Source organism: Mastigoproctus giganteus, chromosome 6 (genome assembly GCF_048544385.1).
Source record: "Mastigoproctus giganteus isolate SK-2022 chromosome 6, ASM4854438v1, whole genome shotgun sequence".
Lineage (NCBI taxonomy): Eukaryota > Metazoa > Arthropoda > Arachnida > Uropygi > Thelyphonidae > Mastigoproctus > Mastigoproctus giganteus.
Window position 1 is genome coordinate 51955099 of NC_143580.1, and position 25135 is coordinate 51980233.

The 25135-nt window shown below is 35.6% G+C and overlaps 1 protein-coding gene across 2 annotated transcripts in view; it reads right to left on the reverse strand.

Moving 5' to 3' along the window:
• LOC150084253 (motile sperm domain-containing protein 1-like) overlaps window positions 1-25135 on the reverse strand; it is a 73718-nt gene that overhangs the window by 16349 nt on the left and 32234 nt on the right. For both annotated transcript variants that reach the window (XM_090375130.1, XM_090375131.1), the window contains exons 4-5: window positions 16523-16764; window positions 6490-6645 (exon numbers count right to left, since the gene is read on the reverse strand). In XM_090375130.1, the coding sequence (XP_090231256.1) occupies window positions 6490-6645; window positions 16523-16764 (398 nt within the window). The remainder of the gene's footprint in view (window positions 1-6489; window positions 6646-16522; window positions 16765-25135) is intronic.

Consider the following 25135-nt stretch of genomic DNA (forward strand, 5'->3'; position numbering starts at 1 on the left):
TCGAACCCGCGACCTTTGGGTTGCCGGGCAGGTACTTTTACCCACTCGGCTAGCCCGGTCGGCGAGTAAATCCCACTTCAGCACACTGTGATCACTGCCACCTAGTGGTTCATTTATCTGCAGATTCTTAATGCATGAAGAATCACTGCTGATAATCAAATCAAGAATATTACTCCCTCTAGTTGCCTCCCGAACATGCTGATGTAGAAAACAATCATCCAATAAATCCACAAAAGCCCTGCTAGTGTGTGAGTGACCAGCCCCCAAATTCCAGTCAATATCTGGGAAATTAAAATCTCCCATTATAAGACTCTCTGATTTACTGGCCCACTCTATTTCCCTGTACAGTTTCTTGTTATACTCAGAGTCATTAGGCCTATAGCACACTCCTACTCTCAATTTTGATCTCCCAATGCTTATGTCACACCAAACTGCCTCAACACTGCACTGTCCAGCGATGTCGACTGGCTTCACTTCCTTGGTTTTTATGTGTTTCTTAACTAATAGCATAACCCCTCCCCCCTTTCTATCCTGTCTATCCTTTCTGTAGATGTTGTATTCTCCAAATTCCAGTTCTGCATCCCTTATATCTGTGTGACACCACGTCTCTGATATCCCAACAATATCTGCCTTTGATGTTTTGAGCAATACCTCAAATTTATTTACTAAACTCCTAGTGTACACGCAAGTATACCTGCACCTGTTTCTATTCTTAGCTACCCTAACACAACCCATGTGTTTACTTGTACCGCAATGGCTCCCAGCAGTCTCTGAAATATCATGCATCTTGTTTTTCAGGCTTCTGCTTCTTCTAATAGAAGCAGTACAAGAATCTCTTTCACCTCTGCCAGTGGCTACTGTCAATCTATTGGTCTTTGTCTCCCCCTAAGCTAGCAGTTTTCCGACCCACCTAACACTGCCTCGATAGCATCAGCAAATATTCTTGCACCCTTTCTATTTAAGTGTATCCCATCCCTGTAGAAGCAATCTCTCCTGTTAACAAGTACAGTCCAGGCTGAAAAAAATTCTACCCCTTGAGCCTTGCACAATCTTTCCAGGGCCGAATTGATCGACAAGGCTCTCATCATATACTCCCTCCTATCGTGTCTGGGCAGAATTGCAGACACTTTCAAATTCAACCCTAATTCTCGGCTTTTGTTCAACAGTGACCTGTACTTGTTAAGTAATTCTGCCGGTCTCCTACTCTTAATATCATTAGTGCCAACGTGTACAACTATATCACCTTTTGTGCCCTTAAAAGATGATATTCGCTCTACAACCTCATCAACCTTTGCCCCTGGCAGACATTGATTGGAACTAGTGGATAGGTGGCTCAGAGTAGCAGAGCTTCTCTGGATGACTGCTTTCTACACCAGCATGTTAGAAAGGCAATGACAAAAAGCAATAACTCTTATCTGATTATCAGTAGTGAGTCTTCATACATTTGATATCAATAGGTAAAGGAACTACTAAGTGGCAGTGATCACAGTGTATTGATGCAGGATCTAGTTGAAGATAATTACCGTCAAAGGTAATGGGAAGGGAGGATATTAGTTTTCATAAAGTGACTAGAATAGTCTCAGACAGTTTTTAAATTGTATTCAGTGGGGCCCAACTGATGATATTACAAGCTTAGAAATCTTAGATTCTGAATCAATTTTTTCCAAATTCCATTATGATTTTCTTATATAATGAGTTTTAAAGGTAAATATAATGCCTTGATCTAATGGCCGAATTAAAGAAGTTGTATTAGGTGGTAGGAACATTACTTCAACATTTGGATGACTGGGAGCATTATCCAATAGTAATAAACTTTGAAATCTAGATTTTTCCACAAGTTCAATAGCACAGAACCTAACACAGGGATTTCCCAATTTTTTTTTTTTTTGCATAACGACCAGTCAGCAGGATTCACAAAAAAAAGAATGGAAATGTTGAAAAATTACATCCAACACAATAGCAGGGTTTTCCCACACAAAAGATCAAAAAATACCATGTTATGCAAGGTTTTCTGCAATTCTCTAACAGTGTCATGCAAGGATTGCCACAATTTGTCAATTGTGTTAGAGCAAAACCATGTTGTACAAGTACCATGTTATATGGGGGCTGCCTGTATATATACCATATTTCCCCATGTATAAGACGCACCCTTTTTCGAAAAATTTGGGGTCTAAAAACTGGGTGCATCTTATACAGTGGTTGTAGAATTTTTTTACTTGCATTTCCCGCTTTTTTTGCGCTTATTGTTTCGCACGTGTTACTGGTATATTAAGTTACGTTTTGCCACGTTCTGCCCAGAAATGGCTCCGAAAAGATTTTCGTACAGTGCTGAATTCCAGTTAAAAGTGATTCAGTTTGCAAAAGTGAATGGAAATCGTGCTGCTGAACGTAAGTTTGGTCCTCCTCCAACTGAGAAAACAATCCGAGACTGGCTACGGGAAGAAGAAACTACTGAAAACGCCACGGCAGAAGAAGGCCATGAGAGGCAAGTCAGCAAAATGGCCTGATTTAGAGAGGGAATTGAAGATATGGATTGAAGAGCAAAGGGCAATTGGAATTCCTGTGTCCACAAAGATGGTTCAGCACGAGGCAAGAAGAATTGCTGATGAAAAAGAAGTTACTTATTTCAAAGGAGGACACAATTGGTGCTTCAGGTTCATGAAATGGAATGGACTAAGCATGCGTACATGCACCAGATTTGCCCAAAAGATGCCTGAAAGCTATGAGTGGAAGGTCCTTGAATTTCATTGTTTTGTCATTCAATGTCGGAAGACATCAGTTTGAGTTGGGACAGATTGCAAATATGGACAAAGCCCCCTTCAATTTGATGTCCCAAGTAACAGGACTGTTGATAAGAAGGGGGTGAAAACTGTAACTGTGAAGACAAGTGGACATGAAAAGAGCCATTATACAGTTGTTCTAGCTTGTTGTGCTGACGGAACCAAGCTGCCTCCTATGCTGATTTTCAAACACAAAACAATGCCAAAAGAAGACATTCCTCGAGGAGTGATTGTCCACGTTCATGACAAGGGTTGGATGGATCAGGAGACTAGGTGGGCTCTTATGCAAACCTGCCCTATTGGTGCTCGATCAGTTCAGGGCACACATAACAAAAAATACAAAAATTGCTGCAGAGCAAAAAACAAAACTTGCCATCATACCTTGACATCCCAGCTCCAACCACTTGATGTCAGCATTAACAAACCCTTCAAAGCTGACATCAGAGACGAATGGAACCAATGGATGAAGTCTTCTGGGGACAATTTGACACCAGCAGGAAGAGTGAAGAAACCAACCATAGGAGAAGTTTGTACCTGGGTGAAAAGATCCTGGGGTAATATCAAGATTCAGATCGTTGTCGGGTCATTTAAGAAGTGTGGCATTTCAAATGCCATAAATGGAACTGAGGACGAGGCAATATATGAAGACAGTGATTCGTCATCAGACACAGATGAGGACAAGCTAATGGATGGGAGTTTTGACAGTGATGAGGAGTTGTATGAATTTTATGATGAATAAAACTTGAGTTCAATAACTTTATGTAATACATTTTTTTCAAATGTCGGGCCACAAAATTAAGGTGCGTCTACATGGGGAAATACGGTATATATAGGGTGCAGAGAAACTCTACCAACAAATTTGAACAGGTGATAGAGGGTACCAAATGAAACATTTTTTGTCAAGTAAACATAGGTTGTAAATGAGTTATAGCAGCAGAAGCTATTAAAGGGTTGTAAAAATCAGAACAACACATTCAGTAATTTAATGTCATTTAATGCATACAAATCATTTTCTGTTGCACACAAAATAGAAAAAACAATCCATAACATAGTGCTTGAACATACGACTACCATCAACATTAATGTACGCATGCGTTGAGAGGTCTTCCGAGTGGTGTGTATCTGCCACTAACAGCATAAACGTGTAATGTCATATTATGATCAGTACAGGTACAGAAATGGTGTTTCATAGTTTCAGAAATGGTGGATATCCATTTTAATGTATGGCACAGCAAATGGAAGAGGCATGCAGGATTTATCAAGAATGCTTCCCAGACAGAAAGTTGCCCCAGCACACTGCGATATACCAAAGATTGTGGGATAGTGGTTCTTTCAGTGCGAATATGCATGATACTGGATTTGATACACTGCTAGGACACCCTGGTTTGAGGAAGAGGTTTTGCAGATCTTCGCTAATACTCCTTCTACCAGCACAAGAGCCGTTGATGACTTAATCAATACTTGAAACTCAAATAATGCCTTGGGGACCAACATCGTTTGGTGTGGGATGTGGTCCATGAAGTTGGACTACATCCTTTTCGATGCCAGAAAGTGCATGCACCAGAACCTGCCGACGTTGTCCACCGTGTCGAGTTCTCCTACTGGATTTTGCAGGAAACCAACTTGCAGCCTGATTTTGCCAATAATGTGCTTACACTGATGAGGCATGTTTCACCCAAGAGGGATTGGTCAACAGTCACAACAGTTGTGTGGGCAGAGAATAATCCCCATGCAATGTTGAACATGGCTACCAACAAAGATTTAGTGTCAATGTATGGAGTGGCATTGTGGGAAATGTTTTAGTTGGACCATACATGCTGCTGCACGTTTAGATGGACTACTCTATTTGCGTTTTCTAGAGCCAACACTTCCAGAGTTGTTGGAGGATATTCCTTTGATTGTCCGAGCAAAAATGTGATTCCAACGTGATGGCACACCACCACATTGACAAGACCTGTAGCACACACCTTTCTAAGCAGATGGATTGGTCAAGGCGGATCTGGCCAGCAAGGTAGTCTGATCTGACTTGTTTGAACTTTTTTCTTTTGTGTATGAAACGCCAGTTGACACAGTGGAGAAACTTATAGCATGGATTGTCACAGCAAATTCAGAATATAAGACATTCCTAGGAACTTCCAATGCCTACAACATTCAATGATGCGTCGGTGTGAGTTATGCATTAAACATCAGTCACCAGCTTGAGCACTTCTTATGAATTTTTTTTTTTGTGTGCAACAGCAAATGATTTGTATACATTAAACAACATTAAATTACTGAATGTGTTGTTCTGATTTTTATAACCCTTTAATAGCTCCTGCTGCTGTAACGACTCATTTACAACCTACATTCACTTGAGAAAAAAAAAAAAAAAAAAAAAAATGTTTCTTTTGGTACTGTTTATCACCTGTTCAAGTTTGTCGGTAGAGTTTCTCTGCACCCTGTATATATATATATTTCAAATATATTATATATTTTATTTTGATATAAATTCAAAGAAGAATTGGATAAACTATTGGAGGGAATGGATAGATGAAATGGGAAGTTTTTTTCCCCCTCCTTGGTTGGTGCTGTATAAGCTTGTTTCCTTGCATCATTTGCAAGGAAACAAGCTTATACAGCACCACATCTGGAGTACTGCATACAGGTCTGGAGGACTCATTTTAAGGAAGGATGAGGAGTGCTAGAATAGGTGCAAGAAGGGCAACTAGATTTGTGAGGGGAACAAAAGTGTGCTCTTACCAAGGAAGGTTTAAAATTTTGCAAATTGCAGCATTTGGAGACTAGGCACCTGCAAAGTGATCTGATTGAGTTATTTAAGGCTTTGAGTGGATTGAGCAAGCTCAATACTGATGGGATTCTTCCTCCTGCTCAGAATATGCATACAGGGGGACAAATTCAAACTGAGGAAGGATGGTTGCAGAATAGATGTGTGGAAGTTTGCCTTTAGCCAGAAGGTCGTTGATTGCTGGAACAAACGTCCATCTGTTGTTGTAGAAGTGGATAGCTTAAGTAAATTTAAGGAAGAGGTACAATCCATAACCCCCCCCCCTCATCACCTGTAAATAATTCACGAAAAAATCTTGCATTCTATCATGACTTTAAATTCATTTTACTTCTGGGGTTCCTGATACTGAGACAGGTGCACTGGTGTCTTAGTGTAATGCACTTCTATACACCTGAACCATAATTAGTTTTAATTTGTATAAATTCTTTTCAGCCTCTTACAAGTACCTACCTCCTTTTTAAAACATAAATGCATGATCACAGAGAGAGAGAGAGTGCACGCACGTGTGCAATATCTGCAGTCTTTCAAACCATATATTAGTTGCTTTAAAAATAAAAAAGTATTTGTAGGAACATCTATTTTTATAATATAACGACAAATAAAATAACACTTAAATAATAGAAATAACAATGGTAGTTAAAAAAAAAAAAAAAAAACCTGACAAAAATACAGAAAATTCAAGGTAACTTATTTTAATTACCCTACCATAAAACAAAATAAACTCACAAATACTTTATAACTTCATGCAAAATTCCGCACGAGGTTAAAATAATCACATACTATAACATTCCGTATATTTTAGCAGAATATCATTGATTCGAAAGATCTTTTTAGTATGGCAAAATGATCCATAAACCCAAAGGTCAGGATTCCCTGGTGTAGAATTTTTTGAAAGCAACATATATTGTTACTATTAATACTTACCAAGAATGTATGCAATAACTAATTTTGCAGCAACAGATATATGAAGGTATGGAGGGAGATATCCTGGTGGATCCCCCTGGGTTGGGAAACCAAGCAAAGAAATTCCAATTATTGCACATATAATTGCAATCATGCTTGGTGGAGACTTGGTTTTAACTAAAAAGAAACAAAAAGAGGAATATACATATAATTGCAATCATGCTTGGTGGAGACTTGGTTTTAACTAAAGAGAAACAAAAAGAGGAATATACATATGTATATATAAAATAAGCAAACAAAAATATGCTAAATTCTATGCAAAAATATTCTCACAAATGGGTATCCTAAAAGTCCAGATTCTTAGTAAACTAACTAATTTTTTTTTTGCCTGCAAGTAAAATAGAATAGCTAACGTGGAAAGTTACATTTCAGGAAAATGTGTGGCTTGTGACCATAGCTGAAGAATTCCAGTCATCATCCCAATAAACTACACTTTAGACAGCATTCTGTCAGTTGCTTGTTTCCAAGAAGGAGATCAAAATTACAGAAAATACAATATCAAGTTGTCCAAGAGCTTAAACTGATGAGACAACTGTATGCTGAATAAAGCAAAGTCAAACTTCAGCCATACAAGAAACATTTTGTATGAGAATTAAGGAAGTAATAATTTAATTTCACAAATAGTTTAAAACCAAAAAGAGACCCAGCAGAGATTATTTGTTTAGTGAAAAGGTATGAAATATGCTAGAACACCATGTACTGAATGCATCATATCACTGATGAAGAATCAGTGATATGATGGGTTTGAAATAAAATTTAACATGGGTTACCTCACAAATTACAATATGGCAGCATTCATGGAAACTGTTCCTGAGGCTACTATATTCCTGGAAAGAAGAGTGAATGCTGAACAACATTTACAGTTGTATAATGTGTTTATAAACCTACATAGAATTAAGAACCAAGTGACTTTGATTTTTTTGTATGAAGTCCAGCCACAAGCTGAAAGGCTAGTTTGGGAACCAAGTCTCAGCATCAAAGTAAAGGAAAGAGGCTTCCAGTTAATCAGACACCCAACTATTGTAATAGAATTCAGCTCCCTCACACTACCTTATTTACCACAACCATTAAAATTTTTGAAAGGGACCAAATTTCAATTCAATGATTTCATTACAAACAATAGAGAGCTAGATTGCAGGGACAAGGTTGGTTTTCCCCCCCCTTTTCAACTGAACTACAAAACACAAAGGAGCAAGCCAGAGAAAAGATCAATAGCTTTGGTCTTTGTGGGAGTATTTTTTAATAAAAGGACAATTTCAGTCACCCAGCTTGTTATAGGGAAGACCTAAAAACAAACCAAATTTATCTAGAAATCATGTGTTGTTATCTGGGAGTCAAATGAAAACTTAGTCCCCCCAAAATGGAATGACTCACAAAACTAAGAATCTGAACAAACAGATTCTATTCTCTTATTTACAATGTGGAATGTACTTGGAAAAACCATCCTATTTTCAACACAGAAAAATCTGTACTGATTAAAGATAGAACAAGCTATAAATGAGTGGGGGGAGGGGAAGGAACCACCCCAATAAGGCATGACAAGAAGGAATGTGACATGAACATTGACTAGAATAAAAGCTGGCATAGCCAGCAAAGTTACAAGTTTATTGCAGCTATTTTTAGGGCAGTCAATAATACAGCATAAATGGTTAACAACGAGCTACATTTTTTGTGAAGGCATATAAGGATAATATCGCAATATAAGTGACCATGTGTATTATCCCACAATCATGGCTAACTAATAAAATTTAAGAAAGAAAACATTCTAGGAAAGCCCTCTTGCCTCAGAAGAAGCCCCAAGGCAGAGGCAAACACTGCATTAGTGATTAAAATACTGGTAATACCAGTTAATTTTTCAGTACTAAAATTTCAGTATAAAGAACTACCAAATATTGGTATTAAAATAACAAGTTAAAAATAAATCTACAGTTTATGCACTTTAATTAAAGAAAAATGTAAACTAAAACATCCAAAAAAAAAAAAAAATTTTTTTTTTTTTTTGGTAGTCCAATTAGACTAGAAAGATTTAATGGTAGTTTTTTTTTTTTGTTTAAAACTTCAATTTTAACTCCAAATTTTCCCCTCCCACCTTTTCAGAGTTTGTTTCCACCATACGTATGAGTGTAATAATGTTTATTCTGATTGGGATTTACAAATATCAAAAAGAGAAACTGTGGACATGGAGAAGTGGGCAAGTGTATGCTTGGACCTGTACATGGTAGAACACGGATGATAATTTACAAAATATTATCATATGAATTTGAAAAACATTAAATTGAAACACTTGAGAAGCTAACAGATTCTAGAAAAGATCATTACATTGGATCCATTATAAGTCTTTTCTGCTCATGTATATTTAATGTTAGCATGTAATCACACCCTCAGTATTTCAGGCATCACTGTTCCTGCATTTTTGCATGTTTTACTTGACTTCGCTGCCCAGTGTGCTTTTCATCTCTCGCATTCAAGACTTGATAATGTTGTTGTTTTTTAATTAAAATTCAATTACTTGAATATTTTTTAAAATAAATAAAATTTATAATAATAGTTTGTTTTAAAAATGGTTTAACACGTGTGTTGCCAGAACACAAAGTTGAATCAAAACAAACTGCAACTGTTGTGCCTTAACACAAGCATGCGTCCATTCAACTGCAGTCAATAAATGAGTGCTGTAAAAGGAAAGGCACACGAAATGAACAAATAATCAATATTGGAATACTGACTAAATGATGGGCTATTTGCATTATGGCTAGAATTTTGCTTAGCATCAATTGCACTGTCTAGAGTGCTATAAAAGCTGTATACTTGGTTCACAGTTTCACATGTTCTTTGCTTATGTTGAAGTTATTTCATCTGGTTTAGTATTTTCTACAAGAAAAGGTAAAATTTTTTAGAGTATGCTTGCTGAATCTTAATTCTTTAGTTTGCAAAAAACCAAAAGATTATCCTTAGTGTGTATTTACTAGTAAAATGCACTTGCATTTCACTGATCCCAAATTTTTCTAATATAGCTTTCACCTGATCTTTCACATATGAAGAATCATGACAATACTTCAGTATTGACAATGTCCAAGGTTTTTATAACAATTTGATCTGTTCCCTCATCATATAACTGAATTTGACTGCAAGGAAATTTCAGGTATCAGAATTCTCCTTCCAAAACTTTCTTGAGCTCAGCACAACTACTCAGCTGTACTGATAGCTAAATAACAAACCACATCGTGCCCTGTCAAAACAGCAAGCTACTAACCCATTTCACCTGCAATTTTTTGGAATCCTCTGTTCTTTAACCTGAAGTTAGTGAGTGGTGTTGACTCAAGCAATCCACTTCCATAAGCCCTTCACAGAAAGTAATGGCAACTGTAATCTTTGAGGACTGCAAATATGAATCAATTTTTCTTTGCTCGATTTTGGGGTTCTTCTCAGATGAAGCTCTGCAAATACTCATCTTAAGAGTCAGATAATCATTTTGCTGCATCAGCTCTCTGTTCTGCCTCATCTTCCTTGTCATTTTTAACCAGAGCCTCAAATTTCAAGATTACATATAACATACCACCACAGACTCAATTTTTTCACAGTATTTTCTTCATTTGTCTTGAAGCTACATTGTTTGAGCTCATCATTCACTTCTTTTTCCACTTTGCACACTGTACATTTCTTCTTTGCTTTTCTCAAAAGTCAGGATTGTTGATATTCAAATTCAAAGGTAAAGACTTCGTTAAGATCCTCTTCAATAAATCAACTATCAATCATGGATGGGAGATTTGATTTTTTTTTTTTTTTTTTTTTTGTTGACACCATAGCCAAATTCACTTGTACTGCTACAACACAAGATAAACAACATGTCAGTTTTTAATTAACACTATCATTTACAGTAACTGTCATTAATAGCAAAAAAATATATGGATATTTATTAGAACTTATACATGCAATGCAAACATGAATAAATCAGTAATATTTATGGAATACATTTCTAACATTTCATAAACCATATGACAGATTGTGTTGTTGCACACAATATTTTTTTGAAATATACACAAGTATCTACTTGTTTGTAATATTTTATATATTACATTTTTGGCCACACCTTTTCATAATTGCAGCACTGTCACAATAAAGTATTATCAACATAGCCCATTGCCTAACAGATGTCAGTAACATACAAGTTGATTGGCTCTTCAATCAATGATCTACAGAGCATGAATGAACAGTATACAGTGCTGCCAAATGTTAGATAATTATCTGATCCTTAAAAAAAAACTAAAGTTGATGTATACAAAATAAAAAATATTTGTATTCATCAACTTTATCTAACAAAAACAAAAAAAATTAAAACTTGAACAAAAAAAATTAAAAAACTGTTAGATATTATTCATTAATTTATATATCGGAGAAAAAAAAACTGGAGCATTCAGTTTTCTATGGTCCAAAACCCTGATTTAAACAACAAATAAATAATTAAAAAAAAAACATTTGCTTTTGTTGTTGCTTACCAAGCATGAAATGTGAATGGAAATTAGTGCCATTTTAGTAACAATACATTATCAAGTTTTTTTTTTCCTTTTCAGAAGATTGGAGCAATGCATTAATTGCACCAATATATAAAAACTGGAAATACAGCCAAATGTGGAAATTACAAAAAAATTTCACTCCACCTCTTTAAGCAACATGTAATTATTTATACACTTTCAAGGCAGTTTTCCAAATAACTTGTCTGTTAACAGTACAAATTATTTTGAAATATTCAGTGTCTATCTCTTATCGGTGTTTCCAACAAATAGTAGATAGTTCTATTAACTGGCAGCACTAACGGAAAAGGGAATGGGCAACCATACAGGTCTAGTGGAAAATTTCAGGCCCAGCTTATATAGATGTCTATAAATTTCTCTAACCTTAGAAAATTCACTGCAAAATGTACATTAATTAAAAATGTAACGTTATATTTTTAAGAAATTAACTGTATATATGGAAAAATAAACTTTCGAAATCAATTTCCTATAGCAAAAATGCTCTACTAAACAAAACTCTTTACAGAACAACCAATTACACTATGGTACTATAAGCAGGAAAACACTCAGATAAAGCTTCACATATAACTGCAATGTCATGTGGTCACTACTGTTTGGTTTCATTTTTAATTCCATTGCATTTGTTGCTTTCTTATTGCAAGTAAAACTTTGATATACAGTGTATGCTGCTTATTGTAAATTACAGGTAATGTTATCATTCAAGTAAAAAAAGTTTGGTTTTATTAAGTCTGATTGGATGTATACCAATCAGTACAAAAACAATGGTTTATAGTAACCAAGCTTTGGTGTATGTTATAACTTTTTTCTCCCCTATCGTGGTTTCTGCATATGCAGTGGAAGCAATTACACATAACCCGATTTGTTCCTGATCCCAGACACACTGCATATCTAGTTACCGGTGTTGCTTTGCACAGTTCATATGGTTATTGGTGTCATTACTCCATGAAAGAAAATCTGTACTCCTACTAATCTGAATGTTTTACAGTAGAGCAATAACCCTTTACTAATTCTTGATTTTACTATTTTCTTTATTTGTTCTTAATGATTTGTATCAATTTCCAAAAACGTGAAATTTTCATTGACGACTTTTGTGAAAAAAATTGCAGGCAATCAAAGTATCTTATATGGCTTTAATGCTTTCTTTCCGTTCTTCCACTTTTTATTTATTTATTTTATTTTTTTTAACATTTCAGCTCTATAGCAATAAACAATGCCAAACAGCTGTATTCTTGTTTCTTTGGTTATTGTTATCAATAGGGCACTTATCACTTAAGCTGTGTCCTGAAGTGATCTCACAATAAGCAGCATCCACTGTATTTAATTACCTTGCATCACAAAAATAAGGTTCTAGAAAAACACATGGAATTAAGTTTTCTTAAGCAAGATGTCTCTTTAAAAGGGATCGTGGTGCTAAAAGTAATTCATATCTGGCACAAACAAAATTTAAAAAAAATTGAACTGAAGAAGAAATGAGAATCATACAGATCACTTCTGGAATTTTTGAAAAAGAAATGGCGTGAGTTTTAGTGATAATTAAAGTGAAGAGAGATCAATAATGAATCTTCTGGCTGTGTTATTAAACATGAGCTCAGAAAAACTATGGAATGTTAATTGACATATGAAAGAACATCTTTACTAAAATGAAATTATCAGTTCAACAGCGACAAGACTTATGCAAATGTTAGAATCCTGTGGATGTGAGCAAAGTGAATATGAAAAATGTTCCATCAATATTGATTCAGGTGAGTGGATTATATCACTGAGCAATTCAAAGCAATGTAGTATAATATGATGAATATTATACTACATGAGTATTTTGCATCTACATTCACACACGAGGAGTTATTCAAGGAGGAGAGGACCAGATGTTTATCAAACTCTAACAGGGAGTTAAATGACTTTGTAATAACTCAGAGCAAAGTGGAGGAGAAATTGAAGTTAAACACAAGAAAGGCAACCTGGGGTGGATGGGATCTATCCAGTTATATTAAAGGAGGCAGCAAAGGAAGTAAGCCATAATTATGTGAGCATCCTTGGACTCGGGGGAAGTCCCCACGGACTGGAGATATGCAAATGTACCCCCTCAATTCACAAAGGGGGATCGAAGGGTGACACGAGTAATTACAGACCAGTTAGTTTAACTTCTGTTCCGGGTAAAATAATGGAGTCACTGGTTAAAGATGCATTGCAGGATCATCTAGACAAGACTGCAGCAATAATTCAGACACAGCATGGGTTTGTCAAGGGGAAGTCTTGTCTGACCAATTTGATTGGATACTATGATGTGGTCACAAAGGAACTGGATGCAAAAAATAATTTTGATATCATATACTTGTATTTCCAAAACTTTTGATACTGTTACACATAAAAGACTGATAAAGAAAAAGGAGATAAAGAAAAGTATTAAGGGCAAGTTGTGGCTAGGGATAAAAGGATGGTTCAGTGCGAGAAGACAGTTGTTATGAATGATAACTGGGAGAAGCAACAAAAGGGGACTGGGCCCATTGTTGTTTTCAATATTTATTAATACATCAGTCTTAATGTCAAAGTTTGTGCAAAGGACACAAAAGTTGGCAGGGTGATTAATGACAGCAATCAGGATATGTTTAGAAAACAAGATCTAGACAAATTAAGCAGATGGACTGAGAAGTGGCTAATGAAGTTTAACATTGACAAATACGGGGCACTTAATATAGGTTACCAGTAATCCATGATTAATTTACTAACTGTGTTTGTTATTGTTTATTTGGTTTTTTTTAGGAGCATTAGCAACTAAGGCCATATTGCTCTGGGATATGTGGTGGTCATTCCCTGACCTTTCCGCATCCTCCGTATTTGGTGGTGACAGGCTCGAACCCCGGTCTAATCAACAAGTGTGTGCTATGCGCTGCCACATTTCATCACCTAAACAGACAAAAATGACTGGTTTTACATAAATGAACACATATTTTAAGTGTACCTTAATTTTATTTTCACTTTCAGAATTCTTTTTTTTTTTTTTTTTTTTTTTTTTTTTATATATGATTCCACACCTTTAACTGCCTTTTGATTAACTGACTACCAGTCACAAACATGTCAATGAGGGCTTCTTAGTGATTTTGCTGGCACATTGAGATTAATCGAAAAAAGTCTAGGTGCATGTGTGTTGGGGGGCACATTTTTATACACAGCTAGGTCGCGAATAGTGCGACTAATGAATCCCATGAAGTAGTTGCATTATTCGAAGCTATAATTATGTGTAAAATACAAGAACTGGCTCCAGCTCAACAGAAGTAGGTAATGAAAAATTTTAAACATAACTTTTTATGTTTATTAAAAAAATATTACAGTAAGGGATAAAAAGAGTATATTTATAATTTAAATTTATTATTAACAAAGCTATAGTACTGTAATTATAGAAAGCAAATAAAAACAAAAAAATTATAAATATCATTCCTAAAGGTACTGATGAAAACATCTTTATTGTCTTTTGAAATATTTTAGCAGCGTAGACTGAACTGTTTTCTCTTTCTTTAAATCTTCGTGCATATGCTGGTAGATGCAGAGTGCTTTATCCACATCTCGGTGAATTTGCATGCTTCGATCAAGGTTAGGGTCAGCATCCATAATTTTTTGCTTCATGACTTCTACAGCTCGAAAGATATCTTTGAATTCCTTGAGAGTGAACTCTTTCACTTGCACATTATCTCGTTCTTTGGCATCTTTGTCGGCTTCTTCAAATGCTCTTTGTTGACCTAAAAGTAGGAGATCATCATCAGTCAATTCTTCCAAGTGTGAATTGAGCAGTTCCCAAACACAGTCATTTTCTAGTCCATCAAATCTAAGTCCTCTTCCAATATTTGTTATTTCTTATATAACAGTTTCTTCAAAATCACTACTATTTGCACAATGAGGAAAAATGTACTTCCACACATTGTTGTTTGCAGTTATTTGTTGCCAAGCATGCTGAATATTTTCTATTGCATGTCTGATGCTATAATTTTTCCAGAACTCTGTTAAGGAAAATGCATCGTCTCCTGTAGTTTTAGCAATTGCCTGTTCAAACGTTTTTCTTATGTAGTAGGCCTCAAATTTTGCGATGGTCCCTTGATCCATGGGCTGCAAAGAAAAAAAAAAAATGATTTTTACATTTTCACATAATGAACTGAGTGTAGCTGGATGACCTGGAGCATTATCCAAAATTAGTAGAACTTTAGATGCAATGTTGTTTTCCTTGCAATATTTTTCAACAGCTGGGAAAAAAAATATAGTTTGAAAACCAATCAGTGAACACAGCTTGGGTCACCCATGCTTTCTTATTTGATCGCCAAATAACTGGAAATGATCTATAGTTGTAGCCTTTTAGAGCACGAGGATTTGGAGACCAATAAACAAGCATTGGTTTCAATTTAAAATTGCCTTGAACACTGCCTCCCAAAATAAAAGTGTTAGGCAATCTTTAGACACTTTAAAAATCCAGGTTGAGTTTTTTTCTTTCTTAGAAATGTAAATTCTGGAAGGCATCCTTTTCCAGAATAAACCGGTTTCATCCACGTTAAATATTTGTTGATCAGTGTATCCACCATCTTCAATTATTTTTTTTTAAACATCAGGATATTTAGATGCTGCATCCTCATCTGCACTGGCCACCTCACCAGTAATTTTAACATTATGCAGCTGAACTCTATTTTTAAATTGGTCAAACCAACCAGCACTTGCACTAAACGTTTCTTCTACTTCATTATTTTTTTCTTTCACTCTTAAACAAATTTAAAGCTTTTGTCTGAATGGCTGCTCTGCTAAGGGGAATGCTTTTTGATTGCAATCCTCAATCCATACAGTTAAAAGACACTCCATTTCTATCATAGTAATACTTCTATTCTTTGTAGATGTTTGCAAACCACAAAAAGCTGATGCAACTTTACATTTTTCTTTTATTTCCCCTGCATGTTTTATAATATTCCACACTGTAGATTCAGGCATTCCAACATCTCGTCCTATTTTAGAGTTGCTATGATGACGTTCCATGTAGTTCAATCACATCAATTTTTTGCTCCAATCCAACAACGAGCCTCTTCTTTTTTGCAGTCTTAGTGTTTTTATCTGAAGGAACCTTCCTTTTGACCATTTTGTTAATGGCACTTCTTAAAACAAATCACGAAAACTAACGTATGTTACAACAGGTAGTAGCACATGCACACGCGAAGATAAACAAGTGTAGCAGCATCTAATGCGAGACTAATCATCTAATACGAGGCTAGCTGCGTTAGCCTCACATTAACTGAATTTTGGTTCACATTAAACGCAACCTGGTATCGCTATACAATTCGTACTAAATCGAATACCGCATTAATTGCGACCTAGCTGTATATATATATATATATATATATATATAAAAAAAAAGTCAGTTTTATCAGCATTACACAAGTTTTACTTTTTTTTTTTTGATAAGTGGATGAATTAATTTTTGCAGTTCTACAACTTACCTTCTCTAGGATCATAAATAGCATATTGTTCATTATGAATTGTTTGGGATCCATCAAAATATAATTGCTGAAAGTGCTCTGTGTCAGCAGCAGAACCAGATGCTTCTGGTTTGTTTGGCAAAAGTGTGGCATTTATATCTTTTCTACCAAGAACTTGTTTATGACCATGTTCCTGTAGCTGTATCCTGAATTTATCAGATATTCCATGGTTGCTTGAACTTATGCAATTGTGCCGGATAACACTAAGCAACACAAAAAGAAACGATACAATCAATTTCATTTATAAACACGATTTTGTAAATAAAGAAAATGCATTTCAATAAACTTCTGGCAAATGTATATTAAATGAATTACTTGCAGTATAATTATTGTACTGTATTAGTTTTTAATTTACATAACAGTTGTGCAAAAAACAGAAATACACCCTGCCAAGTTTTAAAAATAAGAAATTAGAGTACTAATTAGCTTTCAGTTGGAAAAAATTAAGTGCAATAAGTTTTTCAAAAAGTGCATTTTAACAAGAATCGCAATATGTTTTAGTACAATTTAGGCCTAATTATTACATTAATTATATCGATACAAATTTGGAAATTCTCAGAAATATAGCCAAATCCATTTATGACGCAATTAAAAAACTTCATTATATCCATAAATGCATTACAAAATTAACTGACAACATAGATGAAATACAGAGAGTACCTTTGGAATTTATTAATTAAATTAATAAAGGGAAAAAAAAAAAAAAAAAAAAGACTCCACATATAATATTTGTGAATTAAATAGTTTATTGATTAATAACCAGAGGTGTCAAAGAGGATTTCCAACATAAAGACCCTTTCATTTAACTAAATAAAATTTATGTCAACATTTTAGACTAGCTCTGGGAATGTATTCAAGATGAGTTGCTATATTCAGTCTAGCAAGATGACAGAAACAGACAAGCTGAATACAGCAACTGATCTTTATGGCCTCAGTTTAGAGTTCTGTGCAAGTCTATTATATTAGACCTGCACCCAATCCACAAAGTTAGTAGCTGGAACTTCGCCTGAACCTGACTCACATTCTTTATATCCACACCAGACCAAAAAATAAATAAATAAATAAAAAAAATTAAGCATTGAGAAAATTTGTATTAAATTTTCTGCATCATAATAATGCAATATACACTGGTGTTCAAAGAAAGTGTATCACCCCTTAAAATTGTAATTGTCCGAATAACGTAAGTACATGGCAATATTTCTAGATTGCATGGGTGATGACATAATATTGCATCAGCTGTTACTTTCAGCTATATAGCATGCTCTGCAAGAGTTGCAGTCATTCCTTGCTTGTGTCAGAATGGAATGTTACATGCAGTTAACGCCATGAAGAAAGAGTGCTATTGTTGCTTTACACGAGGAACGATGTTCTTCCCGCCATATTGCTTATTGAGTGTCTTATAATCAATCGACAGTGAGTAAATTTCTTTCCAAACGTCAAAAATACTGGTTCTGCTGATAGGAAAAAAGGAACCAGACACGAACGAGTCTCTACACCAAAACAGGACCTTTTTTTTTTTTTTTTTTAAGAACTTATGCCTTAAAAACCGTAAAGCTTCTTCGTCTGAGCTGAAAAGAGAACAGGAAGAACATACAGGAGTGGTAGCAAGTGCAGTAACAGTCAGAAGATATATCTTCAAAAATGGGCTTGTAGCCCATCATCATAAGTCCCTCCTCACACACAAAAAAAGCCTGATTAATTTGGTGTAAGGAGCATGTGAAATGGACCTCCAAACAGTGGAAGTCAGTTATTTTCTTGGATGAGAGAAGCAATTCAACCTGCATGGCTCTGATGGAAGACAAACGATTTGCTGTAGACCATCCAGACTGTATGGTGTCTACAGTGAAATTACCTACCAGCCAAATGATATGGGGTTGCATTTCGTATCGCAGAGTAGGTCACTTGCGGTTTATAAAAAGTTCCATAAATGCCAATGGATACCTGGCTATATTGAAAGGCAAATTGCTGCCAACCATTAGAGACCATTTCAACATGTCAAGTAACTGCATCTTTCAGGATGACTCTGCCCTTTGTCATCGGGCGAAAAGTGTAAGAAGGCACTTCTGTAGTTACTTTACCATAATTCCTGTATTAGAGATTCGACAGTAACATGTTTACAATTTTTACAGGTTGAAAAATGGTTGGAAGAACGGTCCATTATAACTCTTAGCTGACCAGGAAACAGCCTAGACCTGAATACTATACAGAAATGTTGGCATCGTGTGGAATGTGCAGTTGACAGAAAGAAACCAAAGGTACCTTTGTGAACTTCAGGAAGCCATAATTCATGTTTGGAACCACAAACTATCAGTTGATTATCTTCAGAAATTGATCTTGTCAATGCCTCGACGGTGTGCTGTGTCATCAGGGCCAGAGGCGGTTCAACTAAGTATTAGTTTGCACCTGGTGAACTTTTCATTTTGCTTTCCATTTAAAATGATAATCTGAAGCAAACTGAGGGCTTCTGATAACATTTCAGCCATAATTGTCGTGTTTACCAAAACTATTGTACAAAGGTTGCAAATGCTCATTTTGGAATATTTTTAGCATTAGCATTAGTAGAGACATATGATGCAAGGAAGCAAGCTAATGCAGCATCAGCCAAAAAACCTTCCATTTGTTCTAAATGCCTGTCCAGCTCAGCCTTAAATTTATTTAGGCTATCAACTTCCACAACAAAAGATGGGTCTGTTCCACCAATCAACTATCTGCTGGGTAAAGGCAAATTTCTGCACAACTATTCTACAACTGTCTTCCCTCAATTTGAATCTGCACCCCCTCAGATTCTTAATCTGAGCAAGAGAAAAGAATCCCATCAGCATTCAGTTTGCTCAACCCATTCAAGGCTTTATACACCTCAATCAGATCACCTCGCAAGTGCCTACTCTCCAGGCACTGCAATTTTCAGAACTTAAGCCTTTCTGTGTAAGAGTACCCCCTTTGTTCCCCTCACCAATCTTGTTGCCCCTCTTTGTACTCGTTCTAGAAACTCTACATCCTTCCTAAAATGAGGCCTCCAGACTTGTACACAGTACTCTAGGTGTGACCTAACCATTGCCTTGTATAATGGGATAATCACCTCCTGTATCTGCTAGAAAAATTCCTATATATCATTGACAAGACTCCATGACCTGCCTTTGCAGTCCATCTACACTACTCAGCAAACTTCATATTTCAATGCACAATTACACCCAGGTCTTTTTCACTTTCCACTTCCCTGAGTATAGTACCGCACGGTAGGTTTCTCTTCGGTTATTGCTACCCATATGCAGTACTTTGCATTTGTCAATGTTAAACTTCAGTTGCCACTTCTTAGCCCATTTGCCCAAATTATCTAGATCCAGTTCGAGTATCTTACTGTCTTTAACAATCCTGCCAACCTTTGTATCATCTGCAAACTTGGACATTAAACCTGATATACCTTCATCAATATCATTGATAAATATACAAAGCAACAATGGGCCCAACACTGAACCCTGGGGAACTCCACTAAAAACATTTGTCTACAAAGAGCAGTGTCCAAAGTCAATAATTATTTGTGTCACCTTTTGAACTCTTTGTGAATTGGTGATATATTTGCACATCTCCAGGTGTGCAAATGTATCACCAATTCTTTTTCCACTTCCACTTCCTTGGACTCATGGGGACCTCCCATGAGTCCAGGGAAGCTCTCATAAATATGGCTAAGGGTTTGCTTACTTCCTTTGCTGCCTCCTTTAATATAACTGGATAGATCCCGTCTACCCCAGGTGCCTTTTTTATGTAACAATTTCTCCTCCACTTTGCTCTCAGTTATTACAAAATCACTTAGCTCCCTGTTAGTTTCATAAAGTTCTGGCACTCCCCTTATTGAATAACTCCTCATGTGTGAATGTAGATGCAAAATACTCATTTAGTTTATCAGCTACCTGAGCATGATCATCAATAGTCAACACAACCCATCTATATTAAGTGGTCCAATCTGATTCATCCCTTTCCTTCTAAAGTTTATATAAGTAAAGAACTCTTCACTGTTTTTCTTTGCATCCTTTTTGCCAAAGATTTCTTGTAATCTGCCTTCACCTGCCTAATCTCCTTTGTGACTTGATTACGAATTAGTTTATATCTGCCATAGGCTTCTGTGTCACCCGATACTTTATATGCATCCCATACATTTTCCTTCTCTGCCACGAGCCTCATTAGTTCATCTGACATCCATTTAGGCCTACACCTCGAACAGTATTTCTTGGAATGAAAAGCCTAGTAACCTCCAAAATTAAGTCCCTGAAGGCTTCCCATTTGGAATTCAACGTTGGTAACATCATCAGTTGATCCCACTGTAGTCAACTTTGCAAAAGCAATAGCTCCCCCTTCAGCCTTAATGGTAGTTACTATCTTTTAGTAATTCCCACATCAGTACATCGTGATCACTGTTACTTTTGACTCTCTCTCTCTCAAACTTTTTTTTTTCCTGGTGCAGTATAAGCCTCAGGCTTCCTTGCGTCATGTGGATATTAATAATAATTCTTAATGCATAAATAACCATTGCTGATAATGAGATCAAGAGTATTACTCCCTCTGGTTGCCTCACGAACATGTCGCAGTAGAAAACAGTCATCCAATAAATCCACAAAAGTCTTGTTAGTGTGCAAGTGACCAACCCACAATTTCCAGTCGATATCTGGAAAGTTAAAATCTCCCATTATAAGACATTCTGATTTACTTGTCCACTACTTCTCTCTGCAGAAATGCTCATTATTCTCATCAGGCCTATAACACACACCTATTCTCATTTTTCCTTTCCCAGTGCAATGTTGAGTCTGTTTGTCACACCAAACAGACTCAACATTGCATTGTCCACCAACATCAATTGGATGCACTTCCTTAGATTTTATGTGTTTCTTAACTAACAGCATAACCCCTCCTCCCTTCCTGTCTATCCTTTCTGTACACATTGTACTCCCCAAATTCCAATTCTGTACTTCTTATGTCTGAGTGACACCATGTGTATGATATCTCAACAATATCTGCCTTTGATGTCTTGACTAACACTTCAAGCTCATCAAATTTATTAACTATACTCCTACCATTGGTGTACATATGCAAGTATACATGCTTCTACTCTTAGTTACCCTAACAAAGCCCATGTATTTATTTGTTCCACTATGACGTTAAGCAGTCCTGAAAATCTCCATTGCCTTGCTTTCCAAGCTGCTGCTCATTCTAATAGAAGCAGTGCAAGAATCACTTTTGCCTCTGACTGCGGCCACCGTTAACCTTTTAGCCTGTGCATCTCCCCCAAGCTAGCAATTTTCCAACCCACCTAACATTGCCTCGATAGCATCAGCAAATATTCTTGCACCTTTCTATTTAAGAGTACCCCATCCCTGTAGAAGCACTCTCTCCTATCAACAAGCACAGACCCAGCTGAAAAAAAAAAAAAAAAAAAAAAAAAAAAAATTCTACCCCTTGAGCCTTGCACAATCTCTCCAGGGCTGAATTGATTGACAAGGCTCCTGTCATATACTCCCTCCTATAGTGTTTGGGTAGAATTGCAGACACTTTCACATTTGACCCTAATTTATGACTTTTTCAACATTGACCTGTACTTGTTGAGTAAATCTGCAGATCTTACTGTCATTAGTTCCAACATTTACAACAATATCACCTTTTGTGCCCTTAAAAGATGATATCTGCTCTACAACATCAACTTTTGCCCCTGGCAGACATACCCTGGTCCTGTTCCACCTATCAATGTTACATTTTGAGAGCATCTGTCAAATATTACTCAGCTTTGACTTAATGATCAATAAATATCTTTTGTTTATATTTCCATTTGTGATGCCAGTCATTAATGTAACATACCGTCGTGAAAGAGGCCTCCGTAGCAGAGTGGTCAGGAGCACACGATCCTTTGAGTAGACTGGTGTTCAAGCCCCTGACTGCTAAATACAGTCAACCTGCCAACCAGGTTGACTGTATTTAGAGTGGCAGATTATGGTCCATTTCCGTCAACAAGAATTGTTCAGGAGGCTTCCATCCTGCAGTGGGTTGATAATAACTGTAGTTTACCTTTTTACCGTCGTGAAAAATGGTTCGAAATGTGAAATTCCTAGGCGATGCACTTTCTTTGAACACCAGCGTAGTTATTTTTAAATTAAAAAAGTTAATAAATATAATTTTATTGTATTAATACACAAATTAAAAAAAATTAATAAGGAGGAATTAAAATATATTCATAATATAATTTTACAATTTTTTCCTATACGTTTCTATGCCGAAACAGGATTCAGCTGTATTCCTCTTTCTCAGAAAGAGATACGAGTAGTCAGATACAGGGAAAAAAAAAAAAAAAAAAAAAAATTTTTTGCTTGCTGCATCATTTGCAGTAATAGCAAGAATTAAATCCCTCCCATTCTGCAAGGGAGGAAGGTGCTTGACAAAGATCAGACTAAACGGTATACCCCAAAATGTTACTTGCCATCTCAACCCAGATGATACTGTATAATTTACACAAATTTCTTAATTGAAAGAAGATATAAACACTGTCCACAAGTTTCCAACCACAATTTCAAGTGTCAAGTAGAAGCTTCAAACACTCGCAATGCCCAGCTACTTTAATAAAATAGTAGTAGCTTTCCCCAGCTACTACTATTTTATTAAAAGTAGCCCAGCTACTTTTAATAAAAGTAGCTGGGGAAAGTTGTGGAAAGAAGAGAGATCATTCTCTGCTTTGAAAATGATTTTGGGCAATGAATAGCCAGATTTGCAATGAACCATATTGAGAAATATATTGTTTACAAAGATTATTATTCTGTATGCAAGTTGAAAAATGATTCTTATTCAAAAACTATTCATGGTTTTGTTACTTTTAAATAATGAATACAAAGGAATTATAATTTGATTAATTGTGATACTATGTAAAAATGTTACTGCATATAATAGTGTTTTGGTGCACCTTTACATTTATTTTGTCTATTATTCAAGGTTTAGTAATAACAAAAACATCATAATCAGAGTTAATTCAGAAATCAAAAAAAATATTATATATATTCTACTGTTTGCATTTGGCAATGTGATATGGTGGAGGGAGGATAAAATAATTTTAAATCAAGAAAGCTAACCTTTCAGGCAAATATACACATTTATAAAGATAATAATGGAATAGCATTGTGTGTAATTTAAATAATACAATAAAAACATGATACACACTTGATATCTTAGTAAATAAAGTTACTTAAAAATAAACTAATAAAAGAAATTACATCACGAGTTAATATATTAATTTTTGATATTACTGCATTTATTTATATTCCAAAACTGGACCTATCCTGTGAAATTACTGAAGAACCAACTTGCATTACATGTAACCTGCGACTTCCTGTCCTGATACAGAACTCTACCTCAATTTGCAACCCGAGTCCAAGCTAAAATATTAATATTTTCTTATTTCTATTACACTATCTTACATAAACTTGTGGCTATCTTTATTTCTGCATAAAGTGTTTGTAATTAAGAGTACACTGCATGGACAAAATCCTAGTTTATTAATCTTTTTTAATTTTAGGTGTGATAACACGTGTATAGTGTCTATTGCCTTTAACATACATTGTATTCTCCTACATGTAACTCTACTCCCACCAGGTGGATTCATAAAATCTTATACCCGAGTCTTTTATAAAGATTTGTCAAGCCATTGTAAATGTCAATAAAATCAAACCAATAGAATGTCTTCACTCACCCTAGTAAAATTGGAGTTCTTTATATATAAGTGAAGTATTTCGCATGTTTGGAAGTTACTCAATAAGGAAAAGTCAGATCAAAACCAAAATTTCAGGGTCAGTACTGGAAAGGTTTCAGATATTTGAACATTTCTTGAGAAGGAAGTCAGATGTACACCAAAAATTTTCTATATAAGTTCTGTTGGTCACTGAGGAGGTTAAGTCAAATCCCAATTCCCTATCCCCCCCCTCCCCAAATCAACAGAAACTGACAAATTTTAAACAGCAATTGAAACCTTTTTTTTTTTCTTTCTTTCTAAGAATATACCTCTGGACTAGTACAAAATATCATATCAATAAGTTAACCCACATTCTTCTGTGTAAACTATTAACAAGTAACGTTGCCACATAAAACTCTCTGCATCCACAGATGGCCTTCGACTGTGATGTCAGCTGGTTTTTCATCTACGATACTAAATATCACCACAAACAACCATCTTAATGGCTAAACTGAATGCACTGGTTTGAAACTAGTGAAATGCACATAGAGCAACTTTCACTGTGATAAAAAAAAAAAAAAAAAAAGTCTGAACATGTAAATTTTTTTTTAATCAGTTGAGTGTTGTATTATCTATATATATAATATTTAAGGTTTTGTATTTTCTTTATTTAAAAGAAATTTCATTAACATTAATTAAAACTCACTTCATCTCATGCCTTCCAATCAAGTTCTTCCTTGAATTTATTTAAGCTATGGTAGTTTGTTCTAGCAATCAACCACCTGCTGGCTAAAGGCAAACTTCCACACATCTATTCTGCAACCATTCTTCCTCAATTTGAATTTGGCCTTCTCATGTGTGTAATCTGAGCAATA